We start from the raw sequence: 12,027 nt of genomic DNA, 5'->3' as shown, positions 1-12,027 counted from the left end.
CAAATCCTTATACGGTGAGAGATCATGAAGAAAACTTTCTTAGTGTCGTTGGGGAAAAGATGAGAGTTCAGTTCGTAATGGATTTCACATTCCGACAGGAATGCGGTCAACTTGTTCCTCTCTCCTCTCCAGAAGTCCGGATTAGGCAGTTTTATTCCCTTCCGTGATTCGCCAACTACGCTTGGGGTCGCCGAAGTTTGCCGTCCCATGGCGTACCTCACCCCTTCTGATATTCCTTCTGCAATACCGCCCACCGTCTCCCTTTCTCTTCTCTGCCCCCACTCCTCCCTACGCCTTCTCTCTTCCATCATGTCTTTGTTCATATTCGCCACCATCTGCATCAAGGCCAATATCACCCCTTGTGTACCTTCTTCTCTCACGTCCGCCGTACTTCCAGTGTTTTCTGGCCGCGGGGTCTGATCCGATCCAACTGGGGATCCTATAGGTGGGAGGGCATTACCCGAAGGTGTAGGAGGATTAGAAGGTAATGGTGGAGCGAACTCATCTCCTTGAATTGATCCCCCCACACTATCCTCCACTCCAAGCTGCTGCCCCATCGCTCTGCTAAGCTCCTCCAGTGCCCTCCTCTCGTTCTCCTCCATCCTGTCTCCGTCCCTACTCATACCTCGCGTAACTCTCCTATCTGGTTCCATAGAATCTTCGTACTTCTCCGAGGTTCACACGGGTCGTCGGTAAGAGCGATCCTTGATACTGTCACGAGCGTCGAACAACTATCTTCTGGCAGACCGACGGTCGACGAACCTCGGCTAACTTGATGCTCCTGAGTCGAAGTCTCACCCAACCGAGAGGGCACAGACGTCGAAAGGAGTGTAACTACGGCGTACTTCGGCGTAGTTACTCTAACTGGGGTTTTGTTCTACTGATGGCGATGTATCTCGAATTGTATATAGCTATCTCTATCTGTTTTTCACTACTGACAACAATCAAGGATCGCTGAAGAACTTCAGCGATCTTCTCAGCTAATATTATCTACTCCTCCTAGACGTTCATCCAACCCTCTCGCGCTTTGACGTACTTCAACGCACTTCGTCCAACTTCCCCGAGCCCTCGGCCATCCTCTTCCTCCTTCGACTAACCCCGCCTAACATCGCCGCACTTCTGCTCCCATTGTCCCTACTTAGCCTAACTCCGTCTAACTTCGCCGTACTTCTGTTCCCATTGTCCCTACTTAGACTAACTCCGCCTAACATCGCCGCACTTCTGCTCCCATTGTCCCTACTTAGCCTAACTCCGTCTAACTTCGCCGTACTTCTGCTCCCATTGTTCCTACTTAGCCTAACTCCGTCTAACTTCGCCGTACTTGGTGTCAGAAGTCCTGAGTTACGTGTAGAGTAAAGAGGTTAAGGCGTGATGGGGTTTTGATGGCCAAAGGAGGGTCATTGTTGGTGGAGTAATCGAGGTGTCGCGACGTAGTTCGTGACAAGAAGATCGCTGAAGTTCTTCAGCGATCCTTGATTGTTGTCAGTAGTGAAAGACAGATAGAGATAGCTATATACAAATCGAGATACATCGCCATCAGTAGAACAAAACCCCAGTTAGAGTAACTACGCCGAAGCACGCCGTAGTTACACTCCTTTCGACGTCTGCGCCCTCCTGGTTGGGTGAGACATCGACTTAGTAGCGTCAAGTTATCTGAGGTTCGTCGACCGTCGGTCTGATAGAGAGTAGTCGTTCGACGGCCGTGACACTTGGCTACCTTACAACCAGAAGTTGAAACCCAGGCAGAGAGAAGCCAAGTCATGCTCTAGTCCTGGTTGTCCATATTGGGCTCAATTCCTTGATGGGCAATGTATTTATCATAGCCAATTTGGAGCGAAAGACACTATCCATGTGAGGGGGTATCAATCCGAAATCACTTTTGTAAAAGCCAATCATACAGTGTGCAGAGAAAGTTTGATGTGATTTAGAACGTTGGTAGAGATCCGGGACAAGGTAGTCCAGTTGGAATTGTTGTCATGATGTGTCCATTGACAGGGACGATGCACTGCTTGGATGATGAAATTGGCACCTCACAACCTTTCCTTGGAGTGAATGTTTTGGACCGTGACATTGAGAGTTCTTATTGTTATCTTTTGGAGTAAAGTCCGACTCAATTTCCGTCTGAAAACCCCTAAAAGTCTGTTGGTTGTCTCACCTGTTACGATTGACATCTTAGGACCCCGGACACATTGGAAGTGACACGAGAATCATGTCAATGTAAGACGACCATAGTACGAGCTCGTTTATGTTGAATACTAATACCACGTAATTGCGATAGGGGTTGGTAATACGATTTCGTTTTGTAGTCTTTGATGCAACTCTTTACTATCATCGTAATCGTAATCGTCGTACATTCGAACAGTTTTTGAACATTACTTACTTGTATTCGTAACTTGATGATTTCCGTGCGTTTCTTCCGATTCTCCCCGCCTACTCCGCATTTTCGAATTCCGCACTTTCTTTCCGCACAATAAGTCCGAACCACATCAATTTCACAACCCCACCAATCTCCTCTTTCTTCCCTCTCTCAACAAAATTTCTTTCCATTGACATCCATCATCTCCGAGTTATTACAAATGTCCGACTTACTCACACTGTTCATACACCCGACCACCTTCGACCTTTGTAGCCCAATGATACAATCACCGAGGTGGAGAACTAACAAAGGATCCGTCTTTTGTATATACGATAATCTTTACGATCTCAACTGTATATCCTTTCTTCGACGGGCGAGATTCGAGAGGAGATGCGAGAAGATGTGAAGATTAAGATTCTCTCTCCTCCTCTGAACGTACACTCCGATAGTCGGACGAATCGTGGAGCTTTCTCGCCTTCGAAAACTCATCATATCTCTTCTATCCCATCGTCATATTTTGTCGTAAGAAACTTTTTCTCTGTTTTGTTAAACTGTTCACTTACTGTATCTCCCTTCAACTATCGGGTGGAACATATAACTATACTAATTATCATACAGAGATTATCATATAGGTGATCTCAAAAGATGTCCTCAAATGCTAATAACTCTAGATCTCCGGTTAGAGGAGTTGGAGGAATGGGTTCAAGTCGACCGTGAGTTCATCATATCTTACAACACTCTTTCTTCATCTTAATGCATCATCTCTCCGAAGTTCTCTACCTTTCCTTTCCTTTTCTTTCCTCCTCATCGGAGCCCCCGTCTTTGAACGGTGTGCTATACAATACTACCCACTCATGAGCCTAACCTCGAAAGTACTGGGAGAGTAGAACCCTAGGGGATAGATATTGATCAACAGACGTGCTGGCTCAAGTACTGTTCAAAAAGGATTCAATCCTTACCACAAAGGTCGTCCTCGATCCAACTCAACCCAAACCTCCCCGTCGATCTCGAGACATCGCGACGGGAAATCTAATTCTATGCCTGTCGCCAAGCAGACTCATCTGGAAGATCCTCATCATCCTTCAATTTCTTTTTTAGAAAATGTCGAATCGCCACCTTCAAGCCCTATCGACCCTACCAGCCCATCCCTATCATCTCCCCCTTCCAATCTATCAATATCATCATTTAGTCTTTCAAACCATACCATGGCGTCTGATCAAGTCATCCACCAAAATGATTACATTATCATTCCTCCTTCCCGTCTTCTTCTCTCATATTATCACGACCCATCACAAATCACCATTGAAGAACTTTCCGTCTACTTGAAAGACGACGGAAAATACCATCTACCCTTATCTCGACCCTGTCCATCTTGTAATTCCCCCGCAACTTTGAATCTAGAGGAAATGAAAAATCCTTCAAGTCTTCAAATCTCCACAATGGACAGTACTTCAGACGCGGAATTGGAACGGACATTAGGGTCGGCTATAGGTGGCAATGTTATTACTTCCGTTGGATGGAGATGTGAGAGATGTACTACCAAAGGAAAAGATTCGAGGGATGGAGGGGAAAGAGGAATGGCGAGTTCTGAGTCAGTGAAGAAATGTACGTGGGAAGGATGTAATGGTTGGAGGTCACATCCTTCCGAATCGGGAGGGAGATGTTATGAACATGTTTTTGTTACTCCAAGTGGAGGGACAAAGGTTGAAGAGAGGAAACAAGATTTGTATATTGTTATACCATATTCTGGAACGACCACAGTTTTTCTGGGGTGAGTAGTACATCATGTATCCTATCCATATTTGAACTGATTGAACTGAGGTTAGTAGATAAATGATGCAATCAGTCAAGTTGAAATAAGATCAGAAATGACATGCTCTTACATATAAAACTACCACCTTACAGCCTCATGTGACACACCCCCCTTCAATACATCCCCTTCAACCTTCCTAAACCTTGTTCGAAGAAATTGATATCTGTTCTCCCTTTCATCTCCACACATCTCTCTCGCGATACTTGCAGTCAATCTATCAGCCTCTTTCAACCTTTCATCCTCCCATTGTTTACCCGTCTGCCCGATCATCCCTTCTTGCGGTCTTAATTGAGGTGAAGGTGGTGGTGTTGGCAGTCCGTTCCAATATACAGCTTCGACCTTTGCCACCCAATCTTTCGTGCTCCATCTCCACCTCATCTCATCTTCCGCAGGAGGTTTAGACGCGACACCATCAACTTCCATCGGTCGTTCATATCCCTCTTCATCCTTCTCCGTTGATGGTATCACAGCTTTCATTTGTCCACCTCCATTAGCACATCCTCCTGGACAAGCCATGACTTCGACGAAATCGAGTTTCTTCGAATCTCTCCCTAAAGCAGCAAAAATATTTTCGACATCACTACCGTCCGTCGTAGGAGTAATAGGAGTGCCTATTTCCCCGGTACCGATCCGTGCTTTCCGTCGTCTGGCAGCAACGGCCGCTGAAAGTTTACCAGCACGTCCACCTGCTTTGCCGATTCCGGTTTCTTTTCCAACGCGCCGGACGAGATTTTGCAAGTTTCGGAACCCATAACATCGAGCACCTTTGAAAATCACGTCTCCGGTGACGGTATCTTCAAGGAAGTATTCGGTGTTATCGTCTGACTCTCGCACTTTTCGGACAGTCAACTGTGTGGGGTTGGGATGGATATTGGAAATGTGAGATATTATGGTAGAGAGATACGAGTCGGAACTGGATCCGGGATGATTGAGCAGTTCAGGCCAGGGTAGCTGAGCAGTGGAAATGGTGGAGAGAGGGGAAGATGGTAGATGATCATTGGGAACGGGTTCGTAGGGATCGAACCCGAGTTCTTGAAGAAGTAAGTCGAGTTCCCCGGTGGTGAGGACGCAATCGACATCTCGGGTATTGTGGACGGAGGAGTAGAAATCCGAACGTGACGCTTCGAGCTTTTTGTCATAACAAGGCATAGCAGTGACGTGGTAAATCTGACTGGGTCTGTCATTGTCAGCTCTGTCCCTCCATTGTTCTCACAATGATAGATGCTCAGACGAGCAGGTGTGCGTGACCAATTCTGAGAGGGTGGGTTGTGTTTGTATTGGAACACTCACTCTAAACTCATCTTCTGCCCCCACCATTGCTTGACCAGAGCGCCCATGACCCCTTGACTGCTCCGTGTCGCACTGAGCAAAGGCAACATGTCCCCTTGCGCCTTTTCGGCATAACAAACCCATCCAGGACATGCACTGGCCAACATTGGTAAACTAGGCTTGGCCACTCCTTTACCCTTTGCGTTCTCACTCCTTTCTTCAAACTCTTGTATGGATTCTTTGAGCGATACGTGTCGTGCAAATGTCGTATCCCAAACTTTCCACCCTCCATGCTTTTTCAGATCCAGCAAAGTTCGTATACGTCTGAGCAAAACCAGCAGGGGTATAGGTTCACGATTGTGTTTCGCTCCATATGCGGCGGAAAGACTAGCTAGAGTTTGCGGAGAGATGGAGAGAACTGGTGTACGTGTTTCTAGTGCATGAGAAGAGGACGAGGAGCAACCTCCGTTGACTGATGAAGAACAAGGGGTTTCGGAGGTGCATGTGGATGGATGACGTTGGGCTATGAATTCAAGTACTTCTTTGTGAGATTGCATCGTGATGAGTAGACTTTCCGTGGAGGTAATGCACCCGCTGCAGAGTCAGCACGCCTGATATATGTGTATGAATATACAGAGTAAAGAGACAAGATGGAAAGATGACTCACCTGCAAGCGAGACAATCGTTGAGGTTGATCTCTGCCTTTTCCAGAGCAGTTTTACTACTCTCCGCACCGTTCACACCTTTCACATCTGATAAAGAGTATGTGGAGACCTCATAATAATTATTGTTCGCATCGATATGTATATCGGTCTGTATCATCAGACGATGGGACGAGTTGCCCAAAGTGTGTAATAACTCACATCGCCATTTCCCGCTTTGACCGGTTTTGCATTTCTGACGGGTATGATACATGCTTGTGAAGGTGTGAGAAAGTCATCCAGATCCGTTATGGTCTATCATCCATCAGCTCAAACCCAATGTCCTACTTCACCAACACATACCAAAGCTCCTGAGAAAGTCATTGTTTCAGGAGTGAAAATGAGTGAGGTGGAGGAAGAAAAAGAGGGAATGACCAATGGAGAAATAGGAAATGGAGTGAGTGGCGTGTACTTTGAAATGCCACGTCATTATCAATTTTTCTTCCCGATTCCCCTCTCTCCCCCCTGTTGACTTTGTTGTCCGCCCACTTTAGCTCAACACCCTTCGAAAAGCCATGCAACATACTCAAGATCATCTTCATCATGACCCTTCTCTCGCCATATCAGCAGATACTTTACCAGACTTTATAGATCCATTACTTCAAGACGATGCTCTCTTCTTACCCGAAGGTCATTTCAACGGTATTGACGATGTCGCCGCCAACGCCCTCACTGCAACCTTGGCAGAGGCTCACGCTAGAGAAGCAGAAGCAGTCGAGAGGGAAAGGTCACAAGAGGAACTCCCGCCTATTCCTTCGGCATCGATGATCGACCCGGATGTCATCAGACATCCACGGGTGTATATGGCTCCTTACGATCGACCGGAAAGAGGGGATGATACACCTCATCCTGTCAAGTATGCTTTTGATACAAGGGCGGAATTCCAGGTTTGGTTCGAGGGGGAGAGTAGCTGGTGTCATTATGTTCAGAGGAGAAAGACTAATCCAGAGAAGAGGGCGGAAGAGAGGATGAAAACGAGGGTGAAGAATTATGAGAAGAATTTGGCTGGTTAGCCCTCCCTTCCTCTCCTCCTATTCAGCCGTCCTTATCAACTCTACATCTATCAGAGCCAGGGTAATCATGGTGCCACGCATAGGACCCAGCTAACACATCAGCCCTCCCACCAGAAGAAGCAGTCACCGCTCCTCCACTGAAACGACGCAGACGAAATCGGACTTCCCCAGTTATCGAAAAACTCACCTACACTTGTCATCACGCAGGCAAATACGAATCCAAACATTCCGATCAACTCCCCGCTGATAAACTGCGAATGAACACGAAGAAAAGTGTGAAATGTAATTGTACCAGTCGAATCGTGATGAGTGAATTACAAGATGGGGAATGTAATGTTACTTATTATTGGAAACATGACGGACATGGTGAGTCCTACTTTGAAATTATCTCAACTCAAACATCGATTCATATATTCCATTACCTCCCATTCTTCCTCTTCCATCATCAACACATGACATCTATCCTCCAAGTGCTTTGAGATCGAGAGTCATGAGTTACATCCAATAACAACCATGGCTGGTGGAATGTCATGAGACGCGAGACACTTTATTGATGTCAGATCCTTTTGCGGAGGAACAAAGAGAAGGTGGTCGATTACCGAAGATCCTCGATGATTGGCTTATCGCTCAAGTCAACGCTGGAAAAGATACAGAAAGTATAATGAAATTACTTCAAATGAGTGATGAAGAGAAACAAGATGTACGTTGGTTGTTTTCTTCCCCGACCCCCCAAACTTCTAACTCTCCAAATCTTCCAAATCTCTCTCAATCATCAAACCATCAGACTTTCATTTTCCATCTTAGTGTACTAGTATGAATGTTGACTTTCAGTTCTCCAAATTGGAAGATTTACCTCCCCCACTTCTAACAAATTTCAAAATCAAATATCCAGATGTATACAATCGATATCGTAAATTAAAAGGTCCAATCAAAGGTACCAGAACAACCAGACGGACGAATTCTCATCCAGATATCAATATAGATGCACAATCATTACGAATCCTTCCTGAAGAAAAATCAAACATTTCTGAGAATATCTACAATGATGAACCTTCTTCTTCACATACATATCCTCATCAACCTTCAGATTTATATACTCGAGATGAGAAACAAATATTTTCAGAAAGAGATTTAGAAGGTACCGACGTTCATCCTGAGATGGGAAATTTATCAAATGGGGAATTGGATGATAAAACTTTAGCTCAACATTTAAGGGATATACATGATTCTGATAATGGGGAATTTCAGGGGATGACAGATATTGAATTTCAAAGGATGGGAGAGGAAATGACCGCTCAATTGGCTAAATATGCTGCTGTACATAATCTTCATTCGAGTGGAGAAGGAGTTGAGGATGGTTTACATGGTGTGGAAGTTGGTGATGGATTGCATGGTGTGGAAGTCGATGAAGGGTTACATGATGTGGAAGTCGGTGAAGGGTTACATGGGATGCAAGTTGGACAAGAATTGCATGACGTAGGAAATATGGGTTTAACAGATTTGAGTCAAGAATCGATCGAAGGTGTGAATGTAGGAATGGGATTTGACAATGTTTCTGTGGAACTTGGACATTTGCAAGATGTTGGAGAAAACTCAGGTATAGGTATGGAATCGTTACCCAAAGCAGAAGGGTCTAAAGGTAAAAGGGGTAGGGTTGGGAAAGCGTGATCAAAATCTTCATCTTACCTTACTTAAGAACAAGTTGGAAACTTCATTCCGATAAGCGGGTTATCAGTATGGTTCAGGTCTGGCTCCTGCTTTTATCCTTCGTAAGATAGATTAATTACTTTCGGAGAAATCATGTCATGTATGTTTAACTTTGATCCATTTTCCGCCCAGACATTGCAAGTAGGGTTTGCACGATCCCTTACCCACCTTCTTGGGTCATAAAAATACACCAACTTGTGTCATATACATACACCGACTTGATGTCATTGAAGAAGAGATATCAGTACGAACGTTACACACGTTGATATTCACAATGCATGACTTCCCTACTCTTCCTTGGCAGCATCACTAGCTTTGACAGCTGGAGCGATCGCCTCTATACTATTCGCAACCACAGGTCTCATAGCAGGGAATAACAAGACCTCTTTGATGTTAGCAGAATCAGTCAAGAACATGACCAATCTATCAATTCCTAAACCCCAACCACCCGTCGGAGGTAAACCATATTCCAAAGCGTTTATAAATGTCTCATCCACACCTTGAGCTTCATCATCACCTTGATCTTTTTGTCTGGTTTGTTCGAGGAATCTTTCTCGTTGATCGAATGGATCGTTCAATTCCGTATAGGCGTTACAAATCTCTTTGGTAGCTACGAAAGCTTCGAATCGTTCGCATAGACCTGGACGGGAACGATGATATTTGGCTAAGGGGGACATGACTTGGGGATGTCCGACGATGAAAGATGGGTTTATACATTGAGATTCGATGTATTCTCCAACGAGCTGATGTTAGTGAGTTTACCGTGTGAGTCCGATCCGAAGGATTGGACTGGATGAGAAGGATCCCCAGGGGACTGGGGACTTTTCTTTGACAGGGTGTGCAAGAGACACAAGACCATTTAAGTTGGCATGATGGGCAACACGCGAAATCTTATGAAGAGAAGGATGCGGCACGGGACTAATGGACTATGGGGCTGAGGAAGCAGTATGGGGCGAGTGGCAATGTGTGACGAAGGGAGGGTGTGCAGACGATGTAGATTACAGAGGAGTCAGAAAGTGAGGAGGGGATGAGGACAGTAAAGAGAGACAAGATCCGAACTCACTTTGTCAAGCATACGAGCGTTGGTTTTCGGCTCGGGACAATCAACATTGTGCTGTAAGTCAGCCAAGTCCGACTCTCATCCAGATATCGTGGCCCATCTTCATAAGATGCACAGGTGAGATGTAAAACAATAGTCTTTCAAAGGTGATAATTCCAGTAGCGGAGTACCAAAAATTACCCACCTTGGCGCACAAATCTCTGAGGAACTTATTCGCATTCTCATCATGCAAAGTTTCCCCTGGTGGGAACTTGACCTCCAATTGTTTCTCCAATTCACCAATCATATCAAACCTTTTCCAAGGTTTAGCAAAATCAATTTCATACGTCTTCTTCCCCTCTCCTCTGCCTTGTGGATGAAAAGTTATCTTTGTCCCTCCCGTGAGTCTCTTCACTAAACCGGAAATCATATCTTCCGTCATATCCATCAAATCGTACATATCCGCATAGGCCATGTAAAATTCGCAAATGCTAAACTCGGGGTTGTGCGTCATGTCGATTTGCTCGTTTCTGAACACACGACCGATTTCAAAAACTCTGTCTAGTCCTCCGACCACGAGTTCTTTGAGGTAAAGTTCAGGGGCGATACGCATGAAAAGGTCAAGTTTGAGATCGTTGTGATGAGTGATGAAAGGTTTAGCAGTAGCTCCTCCGGCAATCATGGACATCATCGGTGTTTCGACCTACATATTAGAAATCGTTCATTTCAGGATAGATTCCGGTATAAAAAGGAAGACCGAGGTGACAAGCAGAAGGGGCGAATTTTAAAAGAAGAACCCGGCGATGCACAAGACTTACCTCAAGGAATCCCATGTCATCAAGGAATCTCCTGATGTAGTTGATGGTCTTACTTCGTGTGATGAAAACATCCCTGGTGGAATGATTCATGATGAGATCGAGATATCGTTTCCTGTATCTGGTCTCCATATCCACCACCCCTTCTCGACCTGGAAGTTGATGCAAACAAGGGGAGAGAAGTTTGACTTCGGAAACGTAAATAGTGAGCTCGCCAGCTTTCGTACGTGAAGGTACCCCGGTAACACCGATGATGTCGCCTCGTCGTATAACATTATGTGAATCGAGAAAGGCGTCGAGAGAAGGGGCGGCTCTGCAACTTAAGCTTCATTGTTGATATGATTTGGAAAAACTTACTGAGCAGAAGCCATGACCTGGACCTTTTCTCCATCCGCTTTGAGATCGTAAAATATCAACTTGCTGGATGATGTTCGGATCGACATGACCCTTCCTGCCAAAGAGATCTGACCAAACATCAGCCCTTGCCTACATTTCTGCTCGTGTGTCTTGATAGATTCAAGGTAGGCAAGACTCACCGGTTGCTCCTTTTCCAAAGTGGTCCCCGACGCAAGCACCCCATCGGGGCCCCATTGTTTGATGAAAGTAGGAATTCCATGGGTGACATGAAATTTGTGAGGATAAGGATCTGGATTTTTTGTCTGACGTAATTGTTTGATAGCGTTGAATCTCATGGCATAGAATTGCTACATGTTCAGCTTTGTGTTAAAGGGTCGTCACAGCTCCTGGCCATGTGCAGGGACCCACTGGGACTAGAATCACTGGGCGTTATAATTGGAAAGAGAGACGGAAGGGTGGCGGGGAGGTAGGGAAACCAGGGCCATGGTCGAAACAGTTTCCAATATGCACCGAGGCCAAGAGACCATGAGACAGAAGGAACACTGACCGCCGCATCCATCTCAGCCTCTGCCTCCGCTGTATTCGGCTTGGAAGCTTGAACAGGTGCCTTCAGAGCTTTCTCAGCTTTCTGAGCCAATTTCTGTCTCGCATTGATTCTTCTCTTCAATTCGCTTCACATCAGCCATGAAACGGGTAGAGCAAGAGAAGACATACGACTTGGAGACCATCTCCCCCGTCTCTTCATCTTTATGAAGGTTAGCCTCTGGAGCGGACATGTTGAATGAACGATTGTTGGGTGTTCGTAGAAAATTGACCCTGTTTGCAATATGGTTATTCCGTGAGATCTGTACGGATGCTGTTGGACGTGAAAGTGCGAAAGTGAGTGTATGAAAAGCTTTGAGCATACAAAGGGAGACGAAGATGTGGTTTTTGATCGAGTGAGTTTGAGTGGTGAAA

At 45.5% G+C, this 12,027-nt stretch overlaps 3 protein-coding genes across 3 annotated transcripts; 1 reads left to right on the top strand and 2 right to left on the bottom strand.

Moving 5' to 3' along the window:
• Positions 1-3,431: 3,431 nt before the first annotated feature.
• On the bottom strand, positions 3,432-6,463 carry TREMEDRAFT_72706 (uncharacterized protein; the record flags this gene model as incomplete). Its single annotated transcript, XM_007002068.1, has 7 exons — positions 3,432-3,568; positions 3,707-3,772; positions 4,277-5,346; positions 5,460-6,032; positions 6,106-6,251; positions 6,302-6,394; positions 6,443-6,463. 7 exons carry the CDS (start codon positions 6,461-6,463, stop codon positions 3,432-3,434), a joined length of 2,106 nt encoding a protein of 701 aa, XP_007002130.1.
• A 191-nt stretch (positions 6,464-6,654) lies between these two features.
• TREMEDRAFT_58429 (uncharacterized protein) lies at positions 6,655-8,820 on the top strand (the record flags this gene model as incomplete). Its single annotated transcript, XM_007001203.1, has 4 exons — positions 6,655-7,147; positions 7,255-7,518; positions 7,713-7,852; positions 7,984-8,820. 4 exons carry the CDS (start codon positions 6,655-6,657, stop codon positions 8,818-8,820), a joined length of 1,734 nt encoding a protein of 577 aa, XP_007001265.1.
• Positions 8,821-9,114: 294 nt separating this feature from the next.
• Positions 9,115-11,975, bottom strand: TREMEDRAFT_41611 (uncharacterized protein; the record flags this gene model as incomplete). The annotated part of the gene is made up of 8 exons (XM_007000869.1): positions 9,115-9,602; positions 9,923-9,973; positions 10,104-10,601; positions 10,717-11,026; positions 11,071-11,177; positions 11,250-11,417; positions 11,618-11,741; positions 11,785-11,975. 8 exons carry the CDS (start codon positions 11,973-11,975, stop codon positions 9,147-9,149), a joined length of 1,905 nt encoding a protein of 634 aa, XP_007000931.1. The 3' UTR covers positions 9,115-9,146.
• Positions 11,976-12,027: the final 52 nt, after the last annotated feature.

Source organism: Tremella mesenterica (genome assembly GCF_000271645.1).
Source record: "Tremella mesenterica DSM 1558 unplaced genomic scaffold TREMEscaffold_1, whole genome shotgun sequence".
In the NCBI taxonomy this organism is placed as follows: domain Eukaryota; kingdom Fungi; phylum Basidiomycota; class Tremellomycetes; order Tremellales; family Tremellaceae; genus Tremella; species Tremella mesenterica.
This window is presented reverse-complemented; position numbering and strand designations above follow the sequence as displayed.